Source organism: Astyanax mexicanus, chromosome 13 (assembly GCF_023375975.1).
Source record: "Astyanax mexicanus isolate ESR-SI-001 chromosome 13, AstMex3_surface, whole genome shotgun sequence".
NCBI classification, from domain to species: Eukaryota; Metazoa; Chordata; class Actinopteri; order Characiformes; family Acestrorhamphidae; genus Astyanax; species Astyanax mexicanus.
The window spans coordinates 37,270,468-37,298,217 of NC_064420.1; the positions used below are offsets into that span (position 1 = coordinate 37,270,468).

The following is a 27,750-nucleotide window of genomic DNA, read 5'->3' on the forward strand; positions in this document are numbered from 1 at the left end:
TGCGTTTTCTCAGTAGCTTTAATGCACATACACGGTCATGTCCCAGAAAGCCCAGAGCATTTCAGTTAATGAAATTGGATTAGAGTTTTTCACTGGTATCTTTCTACTTTTTTTTTTTTTTTAACTCCAAAAATTATCGTACCTGCAAAGCATAGCTTATAGCAATCACATTCTTTTTTTTTTGTGCTGAAGCTTAAGAAAAGAAGGACAGGCATACTTCTTTTCCATATCTGAAACCAGATTTCCTCTCGCCCTCCTCTTTTTCCCTTTTTCCCCTCTATTTGATTCAGGGTTTTTTCCCCTTTTTTCTTCTCCCTCTGCACTCTTCCCTTCCAGCCCCTTAACTCAAACCATCTGGAGGCAGCATAGAAGGAGAAGTGCACACAAAGCCACAGCTCTGAACCACTGATTTCAGGGCAAATTAGCTGCAACTTCTGCTGTACAGAGGGCTCTTTGATTTAACTTATTGCAGGGCTTTTGATGAACTCTGCGAATTCCGGGAGCATGGTGTAATGCCTGCTCTGAGCCCTGCGCTACTTTCATCTTCAGGGGAAAGGTATTGTGACTGTGCCCAGCACCCGAAACCACAGTGATGCCTATTATTTTGATAGAACCAGACTGGAAACGTAAAACATTGACGCGGCACAGAATGTGAACCGATGTCAAGATGCGGTTTGTAACAGATGCTTGTTCTGGTTAGAGATCCAAAGCCTGTGTGTGTATATGCGTGGGGGGGGCGGGTCCTGTGTGGTATCTGTTACCACTTGTTTGGCTCTCAGGATGAAAAGATGGTACATAATGTCTATAACAATGGCCCTGAATACACAGCACTCAGTCACTGCAGCTCAGACTGTCACCAACATGAGGAAAGATGTTTGCTCTGGATTAAATTATCGCTTGTATTCTCGCAGCATGCCCAGCTAGATGTGTTTACCTTAAGGTATGCCTAATGCACTACCAGAAATGTGTGGACATGTTTAGCTGACTCATTTGTGTTTGCCTTGTTTTATGTTTTATAGGGGAAAATGTAATATTGCCCACTTTTCGGACATTTTTGCTGCCAGGGAATTCAAACCTCGAATCGACTCCTTTTTCTACATTTTAGGATACAACCCAGAGACTAGGTAAGTCTTGTTTTATTTCATATTGATTACATTGCGTTTAGGGATGCTCTAATATAAAGTCATCTCTGGCATGCACAGAACTTTTTGACATTTGAGAGTCTAATAGTAGATCTTTAAATTTCATGATGAATGGACCAGTAGAAATGCTCCATAATGACTTTTTATTTGAACATATATATACCAAATTCAGTTTCTCTGATTATGCTATTTATAGATAAATGTTTGAGTAAAATGAACATGTTGGTTTATTCTACAAACTACGGACGTTTCTCCCAAATTCCAAATAAAATTGTCATTTAGAGCATTTATTTGCCGAAAACGAGAAATGGCTGGAATAAATAAAGATGCAGAGCTTATAGACCTCAAATAAATCAAAGAAAACAAGTTCATATTCATGAAATTTCAGTTCAGAAATCTCTTATTTAAGTGGTCTCTCTTTTTTTTCAGAGCCGTATATGTATTTATATAGATTTTTGGGGTTACTATTAGAACATATATGATCATATTATATCTACCAATATACATTCCATTGTTTTTGGCCAGTATCAGACAGATCCAGATACTGAGTATTGGACTAGCAAATATTTATATTGTGCCTTTTTGGAGATGCTCAAATAGTTTTTGACTGACAGATATATCTATCTATACATCTTTCCTCAGTCATTATGACATTTTGATACAATGTAAAGAACATCTGGATAATTAAATTGTCAAAAAAAGAGACATTCTGCTGTTTTTCACAGAATATCAGTAATTTAATTAAACTATCAGTAATACAGATATGATTGCTATATTATCATGGAGTCCTAATTGCATTGCATTGCATTATGTCGGATTTATAATTAAGCTTGAGTCATGTGATGCTCTATCACTCCATCATTTAAAGTGGTCTGAGTCACTTCACACACTCCACTCCTTGGGCATACTCAGGCTGTAATAAAAGCATGGCTAATTTTTCAATTTAGCTTTGCTGCTGACAACAAATGTTTGAAATTATTTTTTTTCTTTGGAGAATTTTACACCAATTCCCAAAGCAATTCAAAAGCTAGTTAGATGTTCGGAGTGATACACCTTTGACGTCAGTGGAGTTGAAACAGGCCTCATCTTGTGGCTTTATAAAAATGATTATTATAAATGATTCACTTCATGCAGTACAGAATATAAAAAAAACCCTAATATATTTCAGTTTGCGTGCTGCAATCTAGCGGGCATGGCAGTCCTGTTTCATACGTTCCATTCCCATCCACACAGGGTGCAATTAACGCTGCCTGTCAAACCATTTAAAGCTCCCTGTTGTCTCACTATTCCTGCTAAAGATTTAAATTGGCTGTTTGCAGGTTTTTGGCCAATGAATTCTGTATCTGAAAGAAAGAAAATCATTCCCACTTCCAAGGAAACGAGCACTTTAAAATCTCACATTCTAACATTTACCTTCTGCTGGAAAAATTGCTTAATGTGTGGCTGGTTCGACTGTTAATTTTAGTTAACTAATCATGGCATGATTAGAAAACTCCACATGAATGATGCTCTTTATTGTAAGAGTATGGATTGTGTGGAAAACATAAAATGTCTGTGCTTGATGGATGTTTACTTAAATTCACTTTTCTAGATAAAGAAGCATTTTAATTCCAAAAGCGTGCTTATCTTTGTAGCAGATTTGTACCATTTATACCACAAACAGTGATTTGCCTGCCTTTGCTGGTGACTGTTTTCCACACAGTTATTTTGTTGAACTGTTTCAATAATAACTCATTTAGTAGCAGTGTAACAGTGGCATCCATGTGCTTTCGTTTAAACATCAGTGGTTGGCTCATGTGTTAAAAGAGTTTATACATTTTTTTGGAATTTTATTTCTGGTATGAAAAAAGAGTCTGATTAGTAAAAGAGTGATGTTTGTGAGGTTAGGAGTATATTTTAGACTAGCTTATAATTGTTGTTCTGTGTTATAATATTGTGGTTTTAGACTGATGATTGTGGCAAGTGTATAGTTTAGTTGACATTTGCTGTATGTTATAAACAGCAACATCATGACTTTTGTTGTTGCGCTTGGTGGTAATTATGTTGCTCTTAACCTATTGTTTATTTTTTTTTTACACTAATTTGAACAATAGGCTGCGCTTGTTGAAGTTATTTGCTGTGTAACATTTGCAATTCAGTTCCTAAAGAAGATTCTTTAGAGGAAGACTGGAAAATACTGGCTGACTTCGAGGTTTCATACATTCATTATCATTAAATCAGTTTTATCAGGGACATTGTCCTGTGGTTTAGACCTAACACAATTAAACCTGCTTTTAATTGCTGGAATCAAACATTGAATCTTCAATTATAAATATTTTCTGTTTGGGTTTTATACGGGTTTGGTATACAGGTAATTTAATTCTAAATATGTAAATATACATATAAAATGTAAATGTTTTCAAATACAGTAAGAGCACATTGGGTATTGGTTTCCCCTTTAATCAGGTATGGGAGATATTATGCAGCTCATCATAATGCACTGCTAGCTTTATTAACACAAAGCTCAGGGCCACAGCACAGAATGTTCTGCAGTTAGAAGCACTAAGCTTAAGTTCATCCTAATGGAATGTCCAACATTTGGTGGATTTATTGAGCTTAAAGGAAGAAAATGAAGTTACAGTGGGAGTAATTATTAACGCTAGGCTTTAGACTAATTCCTGTCTCTGTAAATTTAATGTCACCTACTATTGAATTTTGTGACCTTTTCTAGGCTTCATTTAATGAAAGAACTGTGGCATGCCAATAAATGTTTAATAATATGAGTATTTTGAGAATAATTAGGATAGCACAGATTAATAAAAAACAGAATCAATACTTAAAATGCATGAATCATTTGAATGGATTAGTTCAATATTTGAAAAGTTAACTAAAAATGAGTGCACTCAGAAATTAAGTGTGAATAATGATGGTGGACTGTCTGTTTAAAGCGTCAAAATATTATTATTATTATAATTATAATTTTTTTAATTATCTGTGATTTGGATCTTTTTTAACATCCCTGTTTAAGGTACTTGTGTACTTGTGTCTGACCTGTATAGAAGTTTAAAGTTAAGTTCAGGGAAGAGTTGGTAGCATGTGTGCTTATTTAAATCCATAAATCCAAATAAATCCTTACAGTTTAGTATAGATGCTAGCGTATCTTAAAAAAATACAGTGTAGTAAACAGATTTGGTTTTATATAAAAAAAAAACAGATATTGTATACTCATTACATGTAAAATGATGTATTTGGGGCTTTTTGTGTTATTTTTGATTTGTTGAATACTGTGTTGGCACTAAATAAGCAAAAGGTTTCATTTGTCTGTCTACAATGTTGGAAGTGATTTGTAATATTTTGTTGTTTATAGTGGATATTGTTTCTCTTCCTCAGTAAAAAGTTGCAGACTAAATAGCTGTGTCCACTGTAATTTTTAGCTGAACAAGGGAAGAGTATAGAGGAGAAAGTTTGCTAAATAAGGGAAATATTGAGCAACTTGTTACTGATATGAAAATGTGAAATTACTTTTGAATGTTTCTTTTTTTAATGTTTGAAAAACACACAATAAAGCACATCAAGTAAACACTGCTTTGTAGAGATAAGACGCATCTCTTGTGTAAACCATATCAGGAGGTAACGCTTCATTTGCTCTTCCTCTGAAGTGCTGCTTCTGTCACTTTCGGAGGTGGTGGGGGATTAAAATGATTTAGCTTGAACTCTGTTTGGAAAGATTAGTTTTAGTTGTGCCTGTGTGTTTTCATATGCAGATGCTGCAGTTTGTCAGCATAATAACTGTGTTCTGGGGTCTGTCAGTGCGTACTGAATCTGCTGTTGGACCTGTAGGATATTAGGTTGTAGGAATTAAATGACATTTGTGATCAGTGTTAGCTATAAGTTGTCAACACAAACCAAGTATTTCTCAGGGCACTAAACAATTAATTGGTTAATAGCTTACAGCTGTTGAGGATTCATGGAAATAAAACTAAGCTTTTGTTCTCATGGCTTTAAAAAAAAAATTACAAAGCCTTTGTCTGTAATTAAAGCAGCATTGGAACATTTTGTTACTGCAATATGCAGTGTATTTACACTTTCATCATAATAACTAGAAAAAGACACAATCACAGATAACTTGAGTGCTGCAAAGGTCTGGCTAACCCACATGGAAACACATTTAGCTTAACTGAACATTCGACCAGTTCTCAGTTTTAGCAGTGAGGACAAAAGGTGAGAGGTCTGACAGGTGAAGTGCAGTAATAAAAGTCTTTGCTAAGATGAGAAAATAAAAAAAGCAGCTTGTCTGGGCCATCCAGCACTGCTACTGGTCTATTAAACATAGTGTTCTAAAACTTTTTACCGGGGGTGTATATTACATATTACACAGTTAAAAATAAATAAGTTACAGCACAGTATGAGAAGTATATCTGTTAACATATTAACATAGTCATATACACATACAATAGGGCAGAGTTTGCACTAGAAGGTACAAGATAGTTGCACAGTAATAATGATAGCAGCAGAATTCATGTTAGAAGTGTGTTGTTTAATGCAGTTAAGTAGAGCTGCAATTACTTTAATAATTGAATAACCTGGTAATTATTTATTTCCCATTAATCAATCATTTAAATATAAATGTAATATATATTTAATGTATTTGACCAGATATTGTTCAGATATGAAATATTTTAGATAATGCTATGGCTAACTTGTTTGCTAAACATGAGTGAGATATAAATTTACTATGAGACTATGAGAATGAGACATCTAAATTAGATTCTCAGCTACTTTAGCTTGATCATCTGTACACAGATCACCCACTTCGGTTCAGTGTGTGAATGAATGTGTGTTTGTTCATTTTACCTTATTTACAGAATGTAGGAGTGCTGGGTTAGTGGTGAAGATAAAACTAGCTTCTTTCAAAAATGTATTTTCTGCTTCTACAGCTCTGTTCCAACCATTTCAACAATTTCAACTTTTGATCTATTAAATGAATAGTTTTTTGAACAATATTACTAGTTATGACCTGATTTTAAGAGAAAAAAAACATGAATAAGCTGCTTATTGAATTTATCTGATTCTGTTTTGAATTTGGAATCAATATTCATAATACATGGGTCTGGGAGGTTAATATTGCTTAATAATCGGTTTGAATAGATTTAATCGATTAGTTGTTGCAACCCTTCAGTGGAGTGACATTACAGTAGCAGACTGCAATACATTTGCACAATTGCACAATGACCATGCATGTCTATAGTGATATGTGTTGTGATTCGTGCGGTCCAGAAATGGATGGACAATGGGTGTAGAAAGATGAGGTGAGGAAAGAAAATGTGGTTTTAATGAAGTGAGTGAGTGCCTGGTCTCTCTGTGTGTGTATATGACTATGGAGAGAGATGGAGAGGTGAAGGAGGGGGTGGGGTGCAGGTTGGTTACAGGGTTACAGACGGTGGCTGATGCTGGGGGTCTGTGCTCTCTTACACATAACCGTGTGATGGTCTAATAATGAAACCGCGATGAGGAAGAAGAGGGAGGATTAGGGGTGTGTGTGTGTGTGTGAATGCGGGGGTTGCTCAGTGGTCGCTGCCCGGTCGTGTGTGTGGATCCCCCCTTCACGGCGCCCCACCGACCCCCTCCCACCCCTGTCTCCCTCGCTCCCTGTGTGTGGCTGAGAGAGGCGCGCGCGGAGCAGGGATGGAGCGCGGCTGCAGCGCGCGTGCCTGCCTGCCTGTGGCTGCGCGCGGGGTCGCGGCACATGCTCAGTGCTGCGCGGTGGCGGCGGAACGGGGGCTCTCTCCGGCTGAGAGGTCACAGCGCGCGGGCGCAGGGGCTCGGTGCTGAGACTCCATTTTGAGCGAGCTGCGATTAAGAAAGAGAAAAGAAATAAAGAAAGAAACGGAGAAAGAGGGAGGGAAGGAAGGAAGGAGAGACACAGGTGGGAGAAGGAGGGGAGCTCAGCTGCTCTCCGCTCCAGAAGCCAGCAGCCCCATGTCAGACATGGACGACCTGTTCAGCCCGCGGAGGTAACGTTAACGTAAATCTAGCTAAATAACGAAATAACCGAGCTGTAATGTAACGTATGCTAGCTAAAGTGTGTTACATTCGCTATTCACATAGTTAGCTAGGTTGGCTAGCAGAGACAGAGCAGAGGTAAATAGGTTTACGTTAGCTAACGCTAGCTCTCGGATTGTGATAGCTAGCCAGCTCCACGGTGAAGGTGTGAGCGGAGCGGAGGAGAGAGGGAGAGAAGGAGGGAGGGAGGGGGCTTAGCTGGGTGTCTGTCGCTGCCTGTCGCGGTCCGGTTCTACGGTGTCGGGCTGTCATGTCAGGAGGGCTAACCCAGCTAACGCAGCGTTAGCTAACTAGCTGCGGTCAGGTTTATACAGGCGGTTGTTGTGTTTTTTTTGTAACGCTAAGCTAGTCGAGTTGTGTTGCCTAGCTACCAACCTCCCAATCGATATGTTATGCTAGCTAGCTATTTAGCTACCAGCTCTGCGCATGCGCTCACCCACATTTTTGTAATGTTTACATGTGTGTTAGTTGTAATAAGTTTTGTCATCTGAGCTTGTTTACTTGAGGATCTCCCACATGAATTGACATTCCCTCCCTAAAAACAGTATGCATTGCTTTATTACAAGGATATATAATTTTTAATTTTTAAATGGCGGTATTTTAATTGTTATTTGCAAAGGAAGTCAATCATACAAAATTCAAACATTCTTTTAATTTCTGCAATTGTCTCCCACGTAAATTATTATTCCCCCCCTAAAAACTGTATTTATGGCTTTATTATCAGGATTAATCAAATTAGTTTTATTTACCTACAATGAACATTTAACTAATTTATTTCAAGATTGTTTGTACATGAAACATTTTTAAATGACAGTATTTTCCTTGCTTTTTTAAAATCAAAAATAAAAAAAATCAGAAGTCAAAAATAAATTAAAGCTTCTTGTTTTATAAAACAATATCAGGTATTAAGCTTTTGGCCAAATGTTATGTATGTATATATATATATATATATATATATATATATATATATATATATATATACACACATACATAAGTACATAAGTGTGCCTTCTTTGTATTAAATTTTCTCCAGCATGCCTGTTCAGTTATGGCATTCAGTGATTTGACTTAGTAAGGTTAGGATAATCTAGCCTGCAATTGGCATTATGCATGGTGACAATATTTTCATTTTTTTATCTGCTCAAGTGGACTGGATAAACTATGTGTGCACTTCTGCACATGTATGTTAGCAATGAGGGCAGCTTAATGTTGCGGATGTCGGTATCTTTACATATAGAAGCTTCCAGAGGTTCCAGAGTAGATATACATTTGGCATTTTGACATTGTAAGAAACCTGTTAAAAAAAAAAAACTTGTATGTGGACTTTTATTTGTCCTGTTGTTGTTTTCCATGACATATATACCAGAAAATAATTATGTCTGCCAAAAATCAATTATTCTACTCCGATGTTCGATACGCAGTATATTATTATCATGGCATCTGACATGATTTTTGAATATTGCAATATATATTATAGAACATCAAAATATCAGTCATTTTTATCAGTCATTATTGTACAGCCCTATTGCCCACTGTTAATAATGCTTAATGCAAAATTTCAAGCATGATTTATCCAAAAATATATTATATTAATTGACTCTTAACCCACACATTATTGACTGTAAATTTATCTTTTGTACACCCAGTTACAGTTAATAAATGTTTTTTCTGTGGTATATCTGTAGAATTTTGTGTAATGGTAATTTCAGTAATTGTAGTAAACGAAAAGTATGTTTTATGTCTGCACTCAGTGATGTTCCTTTCTCTGTCAGAAAACACGCAAAAGTGATTAAAATATTGCAAACTTCTAATCTCATTATTTTCTATATAAAAGAGGTTAACCTACAAACAGAACAGAATTATTGGTCAAATCTGTTATTGTGATATTGAGTAAATCTCCCCTTGCAGGCACATAATGGTAAAAAAATGTCAACTCTTTTACTGTGTACTATGATAATGGTTTAAATGATTTATCAATAACAGCTTGGCTGTTGAGTTAAATCTTATCATTCTTTAAATGTACCCCAAGTTCTAGGATGTGCTGTATGTTTCGGGTAGCACAGATCGTCAAAACATCGATTCTATACTTCGCTCCATTATTCAGTTGTTTCTTTTCAGCACTCGTTTTTTTTTGGAAACGGTAGCTAGAAGCAGATATGGTTGCAAAGCCATTTTGCATCGTCTCTGATTTTGTGTGAACGTGTACAGTGAATAGATGCACCTATGCACATGTATGTTAGCAATGGGTGCAACTTTATGTTGCTCAATGCTTTCATTAGAATAGATTCTGCAAACATTTTAACATTTTATACTAAATAAAACATATTGCATGTCATCCCACATATGTACAAGGTAAATATGTGTGTTTAGCTGTGTAGTTGCTTTGCATTTACACTTTTATTTGCCAGTTGTTGTACAGCCTGCATATATGACATCAAGTTTATTCCAAACCCTAAAACTAAAAAACGGAATGATAATGACCTGTTTTTTACTCTAAAGGTCAGAGATCAAGGCTTATTGTTTAGTTTACAGAGTCAGACATGTTGTATACAGCATGTCCTGACCTTGATACATGACTTCTGACACTAGACAAGCTGTGTCCAGACTGTATCAGCATGTAAAAACTTTTGATAACAGTAGGATATATGTTTCATTAATGGTATAAATCAGATTTTATCAAGTTATATATGGTAGTATCTGAAGGCAGTAGATAAAGACATCGTGAAGAAATTGAACTATGCCACACATTTAAAGCAACAGTCTATTTCAGGGATTTGAGAACTCTCTGGTGGGTGGGGTTAAAAGTACTTTTAATGCAAAGTAATGTAAATAAATGCTTTCAGTCCTTGTTTTGGAATATATATAGCTTTGTTTGTTTTTATATATGAAATACTGTAGAGACCAATAACATCCAACAGCCCTAGAAGACAACTTTTGTTTTTAGAATTATTATATGTATTAGCGATTGCGTGAATGGCGGTACCAGGACATTGGTATGATTATTTGTAATATTTCGTCCACTACCAACTCTTAGGGACTGCTGCTTTAAGCATGCGAGTCCCTAGCCTTTATAGTGAATTTTGGACTTAGTAAGCTGGTTGTATCATTTTCAGATTAATATAGCACTGTAGGATATTGGACTGTGTTAATGCTGTTTGTGTAGTCACAGCATCAGTCTACTGCCCTTAGTCTTGAGTGTTTTACTGCTGTGATTATTTTTGTGCTGGCTGTTGAGTTAAAAGCAACCCTGTAGCCTAGATTGCTGTTCGTACTGCGAATTTATCTTCCCCAGCACAACATGGCTGCTGCTAGATCACTTCCCCCCGCTCCACTGCTTAACTTAGGCCTGCCAAAAGTCTCAAGGCGGCAGGAACATTCAGGAACTCTTGCAGACTCTGCTGCTTGCTTGATTCGCTTCCTCTCCAGAAATCTTTCCTTAAGGCTGAAATAAATGTTCTCACCTTAACCATACTGTGGAAATCTGTGTTTAGACTGGGACCCACCTCTTTCTTGCATTTGCTTTTTATTTTCTTTGGAGCTGTGTCTGGTTTTGAGAGTGGGGTGACTCTGCAGAATAAGAATTAGACTCTTAAAACTTGGAACAACTAATCCTCTGACTAATCCTGCAGTTTAGCATAGAGTTAGTAAATGCTGTGGGGTCTGTCCACACCATGCATCTGCCTGCCATATTTGTTTCTGCATGGAATTTTGTTTTGTCAGAATTTATTTGCCAGGGGATGTTGGGGGGAAAATATAATTACATTATTGACTTGTTTGTCAATAAATGGAAGCTTAAGGACCTTAAATCATTTTTGCTGACCTTGATATTGTCCATTGTTTCCTTGTGTGTTTGTTTACAAGCAAATTAACTTGACCATTAGTTTAAGCCAGTTATACAATGAACAATGCTGTGACTCCATAAGCATAACGTTAACTGCGGCATGAGACAAACACATATCTCCCAAACTATTGTTAATTAAATATTTATCATTCTTAACTGGGTATATTATTCTATTGTATTGTCTCATCAGAGGCAATACATGGTTGGACTGCAACAATTTTTAACAAAAAACAATGTTGAATTTAAAATGTGTTGATTCCACGTCTCAGTGTCGATTAACCTTTAATTTGTAACTCTAATGCACTAGTGCTGGGGACAGAAACGCAATGGTTCACATTCAAAAGTGACACACAACATATTTCTTACTAAATATCAGCACATTTCACATTTAAATGTCTTCTGGGCTTTTAAAAGGCATTTAAATTCCACATTCAGCTGTTTCTATTATTTTAAAGTGATTGAGAATGCTATGTACAGTACTCCCACCCACAGCTAGCAGAGATGGAGGACATAGCAGAAATAATCGTTGACTAATTGACTGATCAGAAGGATAATTGTCAGATTATTTAACTAACATATCATTAGTTGCAGCCCTTTTAAATAGCCATAAAATGAGTAAAATCGACCAACAAAAATGATTTATTGTGATTGGTCTGGTGCAGAGATTGTGTTTATGAAATGTGCCCAGAAGGTCGGCAGTGATTTCAGGACTTGACTGGCTACCAAAGGCCCTAACCCACTCCCCCAACCCCCTCTCCTCACCACACCCCCTCCACTCCGCTTTCCAGCCAGGTTCAGGCCGACAGCACGGTGATGGAGCGCGTGCTGCTCTGGACGCAAATCATAGTGACAGTTTCTGGGCCCGCTCCGCACCCCGGCTATATGAAAATCGGCGCTGTTGCCGTAGCAACCGAGAGGGGAAGGCTTTTCAAAAGGAACATCTTGTCATTTTCTTTAATCCACTGCAGCTGGAGATCCGAACACTATTATTAAATTGTAGTTGCCATGGTTACTGGGTGGTTTGTATCAGCAGCCATTTCAGGGCTCCTCTCCCCTCGTATCGGCGGGCCTTTCGGGGGCTGTTGTACTGTACCTCTCTCTGCATGAACAATGAGGCACATCATCCCTGCCTCTTTGTCCCTTTGTTTAGCTCTGCTGCTTTTAGGAAGGATCATCCCCATGTTATAAGCTCTGCTGGAACAGCTGGTTATTTAAATACAGTCATCAGCTGATGCTGATTCATTAATATATAAAGACTTTAAACTATACAGGGGGGTGCCACACCATGATTGTACACAATAATGTAGCTACAGTAATAGTAGCAGTATTCTATCATGCTATTTTGTATTTTTGTCATTTACTTTAATGCTTTAAGGGTATCTATTGTGATTGTTTGGCATTTATATGCATGCAGTTAAATATTCAGATTAAATATTCAGTCATAAAGTTGCCATATTTTACAAAATATTCAAGTTTTCAGATTTAGTTTCTTTTTTGCAGTAGGGTTTTATTGAAATTAATCATGATATGATATTATTTTAGGGCCATATCTCATACCACTAATTTCAGTTAGAGTGCATTTTGCGTGTCTACATATTCCCTCTTCCTACCAGCCTTTGTTGCTGACATTAGTTAGGATAGAAAAGGTGGATAGGTATCATCCGCTCAAGCTAACCTAAACTACTGATTTTTAAGTGCATTAAACTGAACATTGAGCTTTCATTGTCATCTAAAATATTTATTTATTTCTCTTTTCCAGGCGATTAAACAGCACACAAGGGGAGATTCGAGTAGGACCCAGTCACCAGGTATGCTGTTTTGCACTGTTTGAATGTTGAATGTGCTACCCGAACCTCTCTCTGCTTGCACACTGGCTTCGCGACACACATACAGATATACTAGCTCTGTCCGAGTGGGTGTTGGGTGTTGCCAACTTAAAGCCTGAGTTGACTGACAAGCACAGGCTTAACATAAATACTGCTGCCTGCTCCTGCGTGCCACGTTGTACATTACTGCGTCCGAATGCACATGAATACAAAATAAAGTGCAGCTGTTTATGGAGGGTTAATGGGGTTCCGTCTGCAGTGAAATGAATTTCATATACTTTCAGTATGGGGTAGCCCGTGAACGGAAAAGGGTTTGACAGGCGCACACGCTTGGCGATGTTTAGTGGAAATTAAATGTGGTTGCAGTGGTTTGAAATTGAAAGTGGGAGCGAAAATGGCAGACGATGAAAAAGATTGAATATCACCCGCAATTACTGTCACATCCTTTATAGCGCATTTCCCTCCAAACATACATCAGAGTGTTCTCATGTGGAATGATTACAGCGGCAGGTCCAGCACTCAGGACTGCTTTAAAAGACTTCAAATGGACTATATAATATTAAAGTGCTGAAGAGAACGCTGAAGCTAGCTAGTGGTCCATTGATTCAGAGCAAGCCATTTAACAGCTGTAATTTAAGATATCCTTTAATAACCAAATCTTAGTCTTACTCTCGCATTGAGATCAGACTTCCATATTCAGATCATTTCTGTTCATGGACAGTTTACCAAATATCTAAGAAAGACTTTTGTAGCTCGTATAATGTTTGTAAAAGAGCAGGCTGGGTGTTGGAAGCAGTTAAAAAAATACTTCTTGCTTGTTAATATTGTAATACTCCTTGCAAGGTTGTCATTTTGTTAATAGGACTGTCACAGTTACTTATTTTTAATGGACCATACACTGTCCCAGAAATGATTGCGATAAAACATTATTAATATTTTAAGGCCTTATTTGTTCTTCATATAATTAAATTATAGTAGCATAATTTTCTTTGTTTTTGGGAGGTTTTATTTTGGCAAATTGTTTACCTGCCTGCTATAGAATAGTTTTCTAGGATAAAGAGACACGTTGTGCAACAGTACTGACCATGGTAGTTACTCAGAATTAATGCTTAGTTATGCATCAGTGTTATTATATACATTACACAGATTAGCTCACAGCAGCTTTATAGATTATTAGGTCTTCTGCCTATTCAAACAGGGGAAGTTTTATGTGTTAAGTGTGCTGTAAATTATTCAGCCGTGTGCTATGGAGAGGACCTGTTTTTAGAAACTGATACTAAGTACTGGCTGCTTGTGCTGCTTGTAGTGTGACAACAGCTCTTCTGTCTAAATAGGCCAAGCTCCCGGAGCTGCAACCCTTTCCCTCTCCTGGAGGTCATCCTGTGACTGAAAATGAAGAGCTTGTCTGGATGCCTGGGGTCAATGACTGTGACCTGCTTATGTACCTGCGGGCAGCCAGGTAAGCAACTGCAGCCATGCCATCACCAGAAACTTCACAATATGTTTACAAAAGAAAAGAAGTGTTTGTTGCTTGACTAAAAGTTTCAGCAGCTTTTTTATTGGCTTTCTAACCTAAAAAGCAAAAAATAAAGAATTTGAACTTTTTTGATTTTACATTTGATATATATAATGTATCTCTATTATCTGAATCTCTTTGTTCAGGAGCATGGCAGCATTTGCAGGGATGTGCGATGGAGGATCAACAGAGGATGGGTGCCTCGCTGCCTCACGAGATGACACTACACTCAATGCATTAAACACTGTAAGTTAATGCTTTTACCTGCATCCAAAGTTGACATTTCTACTTTTATGCATTTTATATCTGCTATGGTGGGCAATATTGTGAATATATCACAGTATTTTAAAATGTTTTTGCGATACTAAATATTTATCTTTGTACGCATTATTAGCATCAGAGGATTTTATAAGAACATTTTATCTAGTGTAGCGCTTTATCTAAACATTAAATCTTGAAGCCCTTTTAAAAAAATATTAAGCCCAGAATTTCCTTACGAAAATAACCATTGTCCTGTGCAGCACACATAAATATTAAAATAGCACAGCTCTCCTGCTGTATTAATGCCACATTTTAGCATTCCTCTCCCCCACTCCTGTGAAGCAGAGATGGATTTATTGCTAATTGCATTTAGAGCATTGGCCGCAATAAAAAAAAAGAAAAGCTCTGAGCCCAGGATTTTTAATATAACACCCCAAACACAACAGAGTGCTGGCAGTACTATCATCGTAAATTTAATCCAGTGTCAGCATTATCCTACAGTTTTATGAGGTATAAAAACAAAACTCTATTAGTATGTCAGTGAAATAGCCAGGGAAGGTATTGCTGCTCAGTCTGAGCACGCTCCCGCAAGTGTTTTATGTAGATGACAAATGCATTTCAGTCTTTACTGCTCAACACGTTTCAGTCTCCAGTTTAATGTTGTGACTGTTACACTGCCCTCATTTGCACTGTACTGGTTTATTTATATTTATAACATACTCATTTAGTGTAAATTTTCAGTAAATATATATATATATATATATATATATATATATATATATATATATATATATATATATATATATTTCTTGTATATCTTATATAACAGTAAAGTTCTATTGTCTTTAAAGTAAGTTGTTTCAGATACACATTTCAGAGGAAATAAGCCAGCAGGGAAAAGCACTAAACTAAAAACTTAAAAAGTTAATTGTAGCAGGTTGGTAAGAGCCCCTAAATGCAGATTAGTTCTTCAGTTTCCTTCAGTGACATTTATTTCACTGTAAAGCTATGCTGCATAATGTGGTTCCTGAGCTCTGTTCCTAAAGCCTGTAAACCATTCCATGTCAGCAAGTTGTTAATTTCTTTGCCCCAGAATAAGCACCAATAATTACTTACAGGCTACAATCCCTGTCTCATCAGCATTGTAATGGTGTACTAAATTAGTTGTAGTACGTTGTTTTAGTGCAGTTTAGATGTATGTCATCATTTGACTTGGGGAAAGTCATTCCATAAAGCTTAAAAGAAACAATTAGGCCAAGGCAATTAGCTCCAGTAGGACAAGAGTAAATATTACAAATGCTGCAAGATCTCTGTTTAAAAACTGAGGACATGAACCTTGTACTGAGGTAAACCAGTGCAGCCCTACGAGTTTTGCCAGCTCTGCATGATTGGATTTGGCACCAAAATAACATAAATAAGGTCGTTGACATTGTTAGTAAAAAATGATTTGCCACATGCCAATCAGTGATTCAGGGCAGCTGATAGTTTTAATAGTTTTAATTGAAGATTGCTTTGACCAGTTTTCACAGAACTTTACATACATATAATAAATGGTAATCTGTGGTCAGTCAGAGTTTTGACAGACTTGAACCAGTCAGTGGTCAGTTACCACTGAGATGCCCACCTCTAATTTTAAATCAGGTTTGCCACTGGGGGGCGTCATTCATGTTTTCCTGCTTTCAGCTGTAACAATAGAGGTGTTCTTCTGTTTTAATGAAGACATGCAATGGATGGCCATTACATATTTGCCAGTACATCTATTTTCTAATGGAAGAAAACACATAATGGTCTAATAAAAATAAATAAATAATTGAAAATGGGATTTGCACAATTTCCTTGGATGATTGTTCACATTATTTATAAATAAAGCCATAATAATAACTTATGATTGAGGAAAGAGATTTGCAGCACATCTGAAATTGGTCTGTTATTACAGTATATTACAATATGTTGTGTGTTTTTACTTATTTATTTATTTTATTTATTTATTTTATTATTAAACACGTAGCCAACACAACTGTTAACAAACCTTAGATTTGTGTAAGCAGTTAACAGACCTTTTACAGAACATAGCTTGCACTAAAGTGTAGTATGGCTGCTGATATGAAGGACCACTTATATATCTGACCGTGTGTGATGCATGATGGCGATTCCCTCCAAGCTTCCCAAACAAAAGCGAACGTAGTGGGTTAGGTGTGGGGGAGAAATGGCATGAATGAATGAACTTGAAATGCAATAAACATGGCATTTCCATTCGGACTGAGGAGAATTGAGAATTAATGCCGTCTGCAGTTCACCGTTTCTTGACCTTTTCCCCCCTCATTCGCAATTCCAATGTGTTTTCGTAACACACTCTCAGCCTGATACCTGCTCGCCTCTGACAGACTGCTTTGTTTCGGCCTTGCGTGTAATGATTGTTGATATTGACTTCTGTATTGCATGTTTGCCAAAGCAATGAGACGGGCCACTTCAATACAGCTTCTGGAATAAATTTACATATTGTGTCAGGACTCAAAGCTAACTCATGAATTTGTATTTCACTCACACTGGGTGTTATAGCGAATAATACTAAAATATGCAGCTGTAAGTAAACGTGTACAAGTACAAATTACAAAAATGAAAGGTTTTTCCTTCCTTTTCTAAAATGTATACACATTTCTTATTAAAGTATGTATTTAATATAATTTTAGACAAGAAACTATTGAACAAAACATTATTTTCTTTTTAGAAACATTTAAGGCTGCTGTTATAATGTTCTATCATTCTATCTCACAAAGCAGCTTTACAGAATCAAAATGAAATCTGGTAGCAAAGAATCTTGGAATCAAGGGGCGTCCCTTTCTCCTCTTAAAAATGTTTGATAAAAAGTCACTGTATAGACACATTCTTATGTTCAGGAGTATTAATACAATGATAATAGTGGTGGTAAGATTTATTTACAATTAAAGTTGTTTTTTTTTTAAACAAAGCTGCTGTATTGGCTTTCCTTTCTAAGTAAAACAGGGGCTCCTTGACAGTCTAAATGTACTCTGTCATGAATATGCGTCATGGATGTTTCCCTTGTGGCGGTTTATTTCAGGTTGTTTGACTTGAGCCTTCTCTGCTGCCACACTCTGCTCCTGCGTGGCAGTGACTTGCTCAGTACACTTAATGGCTTTCACATTTCCAGCCCAGCTGTCCAAACTCCACATCTCTTAGACGTTTAAAAAAAAGGCCAATCATACAAGCTCCCAATGTGTAAGCCTACAGTACAAAAGGGTCAGTGAGATAAACTCAGTAAAGTTGATAAAAGGACCACTTTTTTTTTTAAACAAAGGACTTGTGTGGTTTGCAGTGTGGTTTGTTGGGAACAGCATAAATAATTATTGACCTAATTCCAATTCTCTCTTGTTTCTGTTTTCACAGCTACATGAGAGCAGCTATGATGCAGGGAAGGCCCTACAGCGACTGGTGAAGAAGCCTGTGCCCAAGCTGATTGAGAAGTGCTGGTCCGAAGATGAAGTGGTAAGAGAAGAGTTAACATTGTCCTTTAAGCTGACAGAGAGTGGGAGCTGAATTGCTGGCGGTTTGCAGGCCACTGAAAAGCGCTCCCTGAGTAGAGGCCTCAAGAACAGGCAGGGCAGCTGCATCCTGTTTATGGCCTGCAGAATAAATCTTCACAGTGAAAGAAAGAGAATGGGGGAGAAAAGAGTGAGAGGCACAGAAGCTAAAGGTACAGACTCTAAATCTGGCCTTGGACTGTTTGCTTATGTTAGATTTAAGAGTTTTTCAGCTGTTGAAAATTCTCTGTTTATATTCTTTCATTTAGATACTTGATTGAATTTCTGGGTTGGTGCTGGTCTGTCTACTCTAGAACCTGGGAACTTTATATGAACAGTTAGTGTGTACTTACGCTAATGTGTAATGGTTATTGTCAGATTGGAGGTGGACTGTTTTGAAACGGGCGGTAATGGTTTCTTAATGATTTGAGGCTTTCAGTGTTTTTTTTTTTAAAGCCATTCCAGGCCTGTGTTTAAAGCTTTTCTAACATGTGGTTTTGCGTCCACACCCAGTGTTCCTAACTCTCTTCATTCATGAAGACCAGACAGAAATACACTCACCCTTCCCTTCCCTGGCTCCTGCAGCTTCTGAAAACACAGAGCATCTCGTAAAATTGCTTCTTTCCATTCGCAAACTGGAAAGAACCTAAAATGTTCTGTGTCAACTGTAGGGAGTGGATCTGCAAGTTGCCAAAGATCCTCTTTATTATTTACAACCCCAAAGGACAGTGTGGATAATGGAAAAAAGTGCTTGTTATATTTAATGTGAATTTTATTTTATTGCAGACAGTATGTTTTGTTGGGTTTTTTTTTTCTCGCTCTCTCTCTCCTTTTTTTTTTCTTTCTCCCTGGTGAAATTATATGGAAGTGTATATAAATCCATTCCTGCTTTCAGACCTGCAGCACATCCTAAAAAAAGTTGGTGCAGTAATGTATTCACCACTTTGTAATGTTACACTATTTCACACAACACTTGCAAAATGTTTTGGCACAGAGAATACCAAGTGATGAAGTGGTTTAATGTTTTATTTTTCTTATACTTCCTGCAATAGTATCATTGTCACATTTTGTATCTCACAATTTTATATTGGGGACGGGTCAGGACTTCAGGCAGGCCAGTCCAGTACCTGTACTCTGTTCTTCCTTAGCCATGCCTTTGCTAATATGTCCAACATTTGGTTTTGCATTGTCTTGTTGAAAAGATGCACACAGATATCTGGTAAAGATGTCATCTTGAAAGCAACATATGTTGCTCTAAGACCTTAATGTACATTTCTGCATTAATGTTGTCATCACATAAGTGTATTGACACATCCCCATGCTATGAATGAATGTACATTTTCAAACAGTTACTTTTTTTTTTTCTTTTTTTTTCTCTCCGTGTTTTTCCATACTTTTCCCAACTTTTTCCGTTTTGTTGTGCTATGATCAGTCCAGCATTTCAGGCCATATTAAATCTTGCGCTGAAGGAGAGTGCTCTTAATTAGTGCGTTGATCAAACATGATGGAGACATTTAAATGAAGCCAGGGCCAAAGGCAGTACTGCTGTTAATTGAAACAGATTAAATCTTGTGTCGTTTCCCAAACGCATTATTTTTTATGCGCGCTGGCTTAAGGCAGACTTCAGTTCTCTTTAGTGCAGAGTCTGCGTGCACACATGCAGGCAGGTATCACCAGTAAAGCTTGTGATAAGCCTCTTTAGGAAAGTGCTATCTTTTAGATAATGGCTATCGACGTTGTCAATACTCTCAATAATTCCACCTCAAGCCCTCCAGAGGCAGTGTGGAAAATGTGGGTAATATTAATGGTGCCAGCAAGCCCATTAAAAAGGATCAATTACTTTGTGTTGTTATTTATTGATTGAGAGTCGGCTGGTGCGGGCGTGTGGTAAACACTGTTTTGAATGTATATAGTGAAGAGTTTGTGTGAAGTCAAGTGTGTAACAGTATGTCTCAGATGAATAATAGAAGGACTGGATAAATAGTGTATGAGAGGTGGCCTCGATTACATCTCTGTTGGTCCCCCACGCTCCCCTGTGCGCGTTTGCATGTATGCCTGCGTGCTGCTGGAGGGGTTGGAGGCAGGAGGCTGGAGCCACGTCTCTTTCCCCACCTCCCTCCGTTCTGTCTGCGAGGCAGCCAGGCCACTGCTGCACAGCCAAGGACACCACTCCCACTGATCTGATTTCAAGTTGTGCCTTTGCAGCTTCGCAGCCTGGAGGGACAGGTGTAAATGTACCCCTGACCTTGGCGCTCATACCAGCTCTGCCTGCTGCTCCTCATTTATTTATCATCCCCTGCTTTCTCTTCTCTCTCTAGTGTTCTCTTATACTTACACTCTCCCTATCCCTCTCTCTCTCACTTGCTCTCTTGCTCACTTGCTCTCCCTCCCTCTCTTTCTCTCCCTGCCTCTGCTGGTTCAGCCCCCAGGACCAGGGCCTCATTATTCCTGCTCTTTTTCCACCGGTCCTTTTTGAAATGTGAATAAAAGTGACAGTGACTGCCTCTGAAATGACAGAATCATCCCCCTCTTCAGGGTCACTTGTCACCCCTCTCTCCCTTCACTGCTTCACCCCCTCAGTGCCTCTCAATGCTGTTCTGCTGCCTGCAGCTGTTAACATGGGGGAGCGAGCACACTGTGGCCATTTCTTTAAGCTCTGCTTCTTTGCACTTGTTCTGCTGTAAGTAGTCAGAAATGCTCTGATAATAACTTTTAAACAGCATTATGTAGCAATTTTGCCTTAAAATAACAGTTTTAAAAACATTCAATATTATGCTGACTAGTTATAGGGAGAATGCCACTGCAAAACCAAAACACTGCTACAGCACTACTGAGCTATATTTGTGTAAATATATTCTGTATTATTTGTCAGTTACCTTGTCAGTCAACATTCTTCTCTGATCTGTGATGGTTCTATTTAATTCAGCTTGTCAACAAATGCATGTATAAATCTGTCTATGGGTGAAGCTCAGTGAGATTTGTATTTTTAGCAGTGGCGAAAAAATTACTTATCCTCCCCACCTGTAGGAGAAGGTCAAAAAAAAAACTTTCATATAAAGATGCTCTAAGTTGCTCAAGAATGAGTAAATATGATAAAATAAACAGGGTTGAATTAGTAACAGAAAAATGATAGTATAAATGTAATAAAAGAAATAAACCAAAATAAAACCTGAAATAGGAAATAAAAATATAAAATATAAAATTTGACTCTAAGAAAACGTAACAATTAAAAATAAATACGTAATTCAGAATGAAATAGGTCTATAAAAAAAATCTCAGATTAAATATAAGAAGAATTTAAACAAAAATAAAATAAATTAAATTAAGCTAAAATAAATTATAATATAAGTAATAAAGCAAAATATTTAAACAAGAGTAACGTAAAAAATAATAATAATGAAAAAAAGATACAAAGAAAAGTGGGTGAATAAGAAACCATTGAGTGACTCCAACTATTGTGATTACAGTAGTGAATTCCAACTTGCTGGTGCTCTATGACTAAAAACACATTTTCCCAGCTCGGTAAAAATGTTGTTCCTGGCAGTTGATCAAATCACTGCAGTGAGTTTGATAATTACTAGAGAGTTTTATGAATGAAAACTATGTATTCTATTCTTTCTCAAACTGTGTATTCCATTCTTTCATACTAACTGTAAAACACAAAATAAATTCTTGTTTATGGGTCCTTTCTTAAATTCTTTATTCTTCAATGACATACCACTACATAACATTCATTTCATAATAATTAGTGGTTACTACTGCTAATTTGAAATTATAATAGTTCTGAAATTGTGTACAAAAAATTGTTTTGGCAAAATGTTTTGGCATATTTACATGGACGCATACACACAGGCAGTATTTAGTAATACTGTAATTATAATAGTTCCCACCAGTCTAAAAATCTCTCTCCTTCTTCCACCACTTCCTTCCTGTTGTGTCTGTGCATGCCCCAAAGATGTTTAGCTTAATTCAAGACATTACTATTTACCCAAGCAGAATGTTTTTCAACAGTACTGTAAGTGCTGTTGCTGGTGTGTCGGAGCGGCAGGCCCGCCATCTTTACGCTCAGCCTGATATATGAGCGGAGTGAGGACTGCTATCTGCTCTGCAGACCTGCTGTGTATTATCACAGGGCTTGTCATGCAGTGATGAATGATGGCGTGAAGCCTCAGATAGCTCGAGTACCCTGCGAGGCGGCAGGCAGCCAGTGTAGCACCAGCAGAAACTGCGGCCCCCCAGTGGCCAGAGCCAGGGCCTACACGTCATGCCCATCCAAACTCAAACCCAACCCCACCCTGGAACTTGATTTAAGGGGGTGGGGGGAAAAAAGTCCTGAGATCAGAGTAAGAAATAAGAGTGTTCTAAGATGTAGAGCAGAAAGAGTTTGTTTGTGTTTTATATATATATATATATATATATATATATATATATATATATATATATATATATATATATATATATATATATATATATATATATAGGCTTTGAACTCTTTTCTATGAACTGTGATCTGTGAAAGTGCCCACCCAGCCTGAAGTTAATTTAGTGTTTTATTAACATGGATTTTTTTCCCCTCTCTGTCGGCTAATTCAAGGCAGGGGTTTATGTACAGTGTATAATAGCTGCTCTCGATAGCCAGATTTAGAGGGTTTTTAATAGCAGTTTCAGTTTCACAGGCAGGAAAGGGCGTGCTACAGAGTTTCCTGTCACCTTTCGCGTTTACGGAGCGCACAGAGGAAACTGTTTTTTGCTGAGTTGTTGCATATTTATAGCCTGTGTGTACGTGTGAGGTATAGTGCAGCCTTCATGTCAGGTTGAGTTAGTAGCGTTCTACTTCATATCCCCTCGTTAATTTGAGTGTTTGAGTAAGAACAGTGATTGTCTGTTGTTTTTTTTCTGTTGTGGTTTTTTTCTTATTATATAAGGTTCAATTAGACAGGATGTGGGCTGTCTTACATTTGCTTCTGCGGTTGCTTTGTGTGTGAGCGTGTCATCGTTGCTCGTCACTGTTGTTCATGTCAGTTCATGTTTGTGTGATATTGTCAGTGACTAAATTTATACTCCAGTCGTTCCTCCACGGCGTAGCGGGTCAGCCCTAGCGAAAGGTCAAGTAGACTGATTTCACAAGCCTGCTGTGAATTTATACCCGTGCTAGACCGAGCCGGCGGGAGCATCTGATACTCACTTATTCAGGCTTTTCTTTGAAAGCTACTGCTGGTACATCTTTGAAGTGCGCTGAGCGTCGTCTGTTAACCTTCCTTTTTTTTATGAACTTAACCAGTTTTGCAGCTTCCAACAATTATTGTTTAAGCAGGAAGTGCGCTCAAATCACAATGGCCTTCAGTTGTTCTTTCCGTGGTCTCCTCTTCTGTTTTCTTTCCACAATAGTGTTCTGTGTGTTGAGCAAGGAGAGAAAGGGGGGAGTGTGAAGCAGAAAGCAGGGAAAAGAGCCAGCTCTCTGGAACAATTTCTGACAGAAAGAAGCCTGTTGTTTCAGCAGAGTGCGCGCCTGGCGATTTGGTAACCCGCTCCCTATGCCTCCCCCTCCTCCCTTCCTCCCTCCCTCCAGCGCTCCCCCCTCTCTCTCAACCCCTCCTCCCCTCTGCCCGGTCGCCTAGCAACCCAGGGCTGGAGCAATCGTGGCAGGGCCAGAGCGATTCAGGGAGCAGATTGGTGGATGATTTATTAGCTGGGCTCGGAGAGCAGCGAGCCCATGCAGCTGAAATGGAGCCTTAAAGTGGAGCCGACATGCAGAGCGCCAAGCACACGAGGGGAAAGCGAGAGCGCGAATGAGAAAGAAAGGGAGAGAGAGAATGATAGAGCGAGAATGAGTGGAGCACGTAGGCTCCCGCCTGTAGCGCAGACAGGCAAGTAGTGTAAATATTACAGTAGGGGGAAACATAATTAGGGTGACACAATCAGGCCAGCAACACACGCAGCTCTGGCAGGTGTAATTGATTTTTGGCCCACCGGTCAGGATCCTAGACCCTAGATAATGATGACTGCTCTGATCCCTCTGGTGCCGACGTGTGTTAATATGTTAAACAACATTCTGGGGGGGGAGGAACCTGTGACCTGCAATCGCTAGTCACGGCTTTAGGCGCTCATTAACAGATGAGGACGTCATATCCAGAACCACACGGTGCAGATCTGCACACATTTTGTCCTGCACTGATTTTCATTGCAGCTGTACTGCTTAGGTGCGCAGTGGGGCAAGGGAACTGGGGATGGGGGGTGTTTAGCATATATATATATATATACATAGCATATTGTCTTCAGTCTAATACCAGACAAGATACACACATATTTTATATATATAAACAAACATTGGTCTTGTGTGCTGCTCCACCTGCTGGTTGTTCTGCCATACCTCCAGCCACATTAAAGTACATGAAATAATGTTTAGTTTAAGTAAGTGTTTTAATTTTAGTAAAGTCAGAGCACATAGTGCTGTCATTAGTTTCTTCTTATACGTAATTTCTAAGCAAGGGGGGGAAGCAGATTTGACAGCAATTGTAGTTTTAATTTGCTGGATTATGATTTTCATAAACTTCAGAAGACTCAATTTACTGTACATTTTAAGAGCACTTTGAACAGCAAATCTTGTAAAGAGTACCATTTGCAACATAAAGTGCCTCCTCCTACCCTCCCTGCCACAGATTGTTCTTTTAAAAGCCATGTGTAAACACTTCCCTGGTTACATAACCCGCACAAACTGTCGAAAGGGACAAGGAACTCCATGTCTGGTTTTACTTGTGGCTGGTCTGGTCTCTTTTTGCCCATGGCCAAGACCTTTCTCCTCGCATACACACTCTTCAGCTTTTCTCCCCTCTCAGCTCAGACTCTCTGGCATGGTGTAGAAGTGTGTGGTTAAAATGCCATGCTCTGAATTTAATGTGGGGGAAAATATCCTGTTTTGTTTTGTGTTTTTTTTTTTCTTTCTTCTTCTCCAGAATTTTTTTTTTTTTGGGACTGTACTAATTAACTGATAAATGGAGTGGTGTGTGTGTGTGTATTTGTGTGGGTTTTAAAATGCACACACCCACACAGACGCACTTACACTTGCTCAAATGCATATAAAGGCAGGCTGAGCGCATTCAGAGCATGCTTGAGTGACAGAGGTGCCACAAGCGCAGACCATGCAGCGCAGAACTCCACTCCAGGTTTTCCATGCTGCCGCGGACCAGAGGCTCTCTAGCAGAAAGATCACATGTAAAGCCTTCCCCTTTGTAGTGGAGGAGCAGAGAGTGACAAGCTATTTCTTGCTTGTAAAAAAGCGTTGCACCTTTGGAGACTTTGTGGATTTACACAGAAAACTGGCCTCTTCCCGCGAGTGGACCTAGTGTTTCTGCACTGTGCTCGGACTGCACTTCCATGGCTTTTTGCTGGAGTAACTTGCTGGAAGCCGCTGGCTGAGATTACGGTGGAGCGGGGCTCGCCTCTGGAACAAGAAAGTAAATCTGCTGGTTGTCTGCTTCGTTGGTTATGAATGTTTTCTTCCTTCGCTTTTTATGGCTCACAGACTGGGGCTCTTAAAGGACTAGAAATGCATTTAAACCGCTGTGAATATGCTATTGTATTTTTTCAGTCTTTGTAAATACAGTGGTTGCAATTTAAAAGCTGATTGTTTTATTTCCCTGTAGAAACAGGCATTGGTTCCCAAGAACATTTATGTTTAGTTTTAAAGATATTTAATTCTTTTCTTTCTAAATGTGCACATGTAGCTCTAGTTGGGCTCCCTGGTACTTCATGGAAGCGTATGGTTTTGTAATTTGTGCACTTTTCACAGGAATTAAGCTGCTGTTTGAAGTGCAAGCATGAGAAATGCTAGTTCAGGAGAGGCGTGTTGTGATTCTCCGTAACTTATTGAAGTTCAGTCTCTGCTTTGAACTTCAGCTTCATACGACTCTGCTATGCAGATTGTGCAGTTGAACTCTGTTATAGATGAAACCGTCTTCATGTTTGCACTTTGTTGTAGATTAATCGTGGCTCTGACTCCTGCTTTTGTAGCAATTTCTTCATATTTTTCTGTCTGTATGGTAGCAACAGTGCTAGCATTCAGTTCATAAACCAGAGACAGCAGAGGTCTAGGTTTAGATAGCTATCAAAACATTTTCTTCTCCTTTTTTTACCCCCTGTGGCTTACAGTCGTTTTAAAGAGCTTCATGTACTTGCGGTGAGATTTTGTAACTGATGAAAAATTAATTGTATGTTTTTTTTTTTCTCCTTTTTTTTTCTCCTTTTGTGTGTTCCTTCTCCAAACAGAAACGCTTCATTAAAGGGTTGAGGCAGTACGGCAAGAACTTCTTCAGGATTCGGAAAGAGTTGCTACCAAACAAGGAAACGGTAAGTCATTTGTCTCTCCATTGTGAGCATTTTTTTTCTTTCAGTTCTAGACCGAAAAAAAAACTCCCACTGCTCTTTTTTTGTCCATATCAGTACTCTGTGTGAAAGTACATCTTAGCAGTGTGCATTCTGAACCTGGGGCAGTGAGAGATATGACTGACACAAGTAGCTCACAGATGGACATGGTGCATGGATATTAGATTTAACAGTAAGCATATTAGCCTCTTGGATGGCTTCCCGTGGACACTGAACACAGTGTGTTTTAAACCAAAACAGAACACAGATTGTTTGTGCAATAGTGTTAAGTTGAGTGCTCTCTGTCCTTGTGCCACGTAACAGAATTTAACATTAGGAATATAAAATTATTATTATTATTTATTTGTTTTATTTATTTTTAAGTAGTACTAATAAATTGGAGTTTAACTAAAAATTGAAGCTCAAGTATACAAGATCTCATTAAATATTTTTTTACATTTATACATATTCTAGAAAAAAAGTATTTAATTTACTAATTTAAATTTTTTAATATTATAATATTGCAAATACCTGTCTGTATATAGAACACTATCTGTCTGCTGATCTAGATCAAATTGATGTCTAAAATAAAGGTCATATGTCTATGCTAAACTTTCTAGCTCATGTTTTAGATTTTGTTCATTTAAAAACAAACAAAAAAAATAAAAAGTTACACTGTTCAGTGTTACCACTCATACCAGAGGGAAATGTGATTTGAGCACAACTCACATAGCCTTTCATTTAGCAGACAGTAAAGCACATTTAGACACACCATTGGTTACACAGAGGAATGTGTCTACACTGCCTTGATTGACAGCATACATAATCAGCATCAACCCCACTGATGTATATCATAGCATGCTGTTGCTGGCATCTTGTTTTAGCTGACTTGCTAAGAGACATAATCCTATACTCTTTCAAGTTTGATTTGCCATTTAGGTTAGTATAACATTTCACAGTCATGCCAAAAAATGTGTGTAGTATATCTCTCTCTTTTTTTAACAATGTGAATCTGGCAGCAGTAGTTTACATTGTGTAAAAATGTCATGATAAATGGACCAATGACTATTATAGTTGTTATAGTTTAGGAAAATATTTCATATTGTTTTAATTGTAAGTTATATAGTCAGTTCACTGTTACTGAGATGATTAAAATAGCACCTGCTCGGTCACCTGCTTTTTAGGTCAGTTCCAGTAGCTGCTGACATTAAATACCAGTTAA

At 38.1% G+C, this 27,750-nt stretch overlaps 1 protein-coding gene across 6 annotated transcripts in view; it reads left to right on the forward strand.

The window, feature by feature from the left end:
* Positions 1-27,750, forward strand: part of rerea (arginine-glutamic acid dipeptide (RE) repeats a) — a 212,961-nt gene that overhangs the window by 167,952 nt on the left and 17,259 nt on the right. For 4 of the 6 annotated variants that reach the window (XM_049463249.1, XM_049463251.1, XM_049463248.1 and 1 more), the window contains exons 6-11: positions 1,020-1,124; positions 12,785-12,833; positions 14,186-14,310; positions 14,514-14,613; positions 18,034-18,132; positions 26,433-26,513. In XM_049463249.1, coding sequence (XP_049319206.1) covers positions 1,020-1,124; positions 12,785-12,833; positions 14,186-14,310; positions 14,514-14,613; positions 18,034-18,132; positions 26,433-26,513 — 559 coding nt within the window. Of the gene's footprint in view, positions 1-1,019; positions 1,125-6,854; positions 7,136-12,784; positions 12,834-14,185; positions 14,311-14,513; positions 14,614-18,033; positions 18,133-26,432; positions 26,514-27,750 lie in introns of those variants that run through there. The other 2 variants (XM_007246287.4, XM_007246286.4) reach the window with 2 other exon arrangements.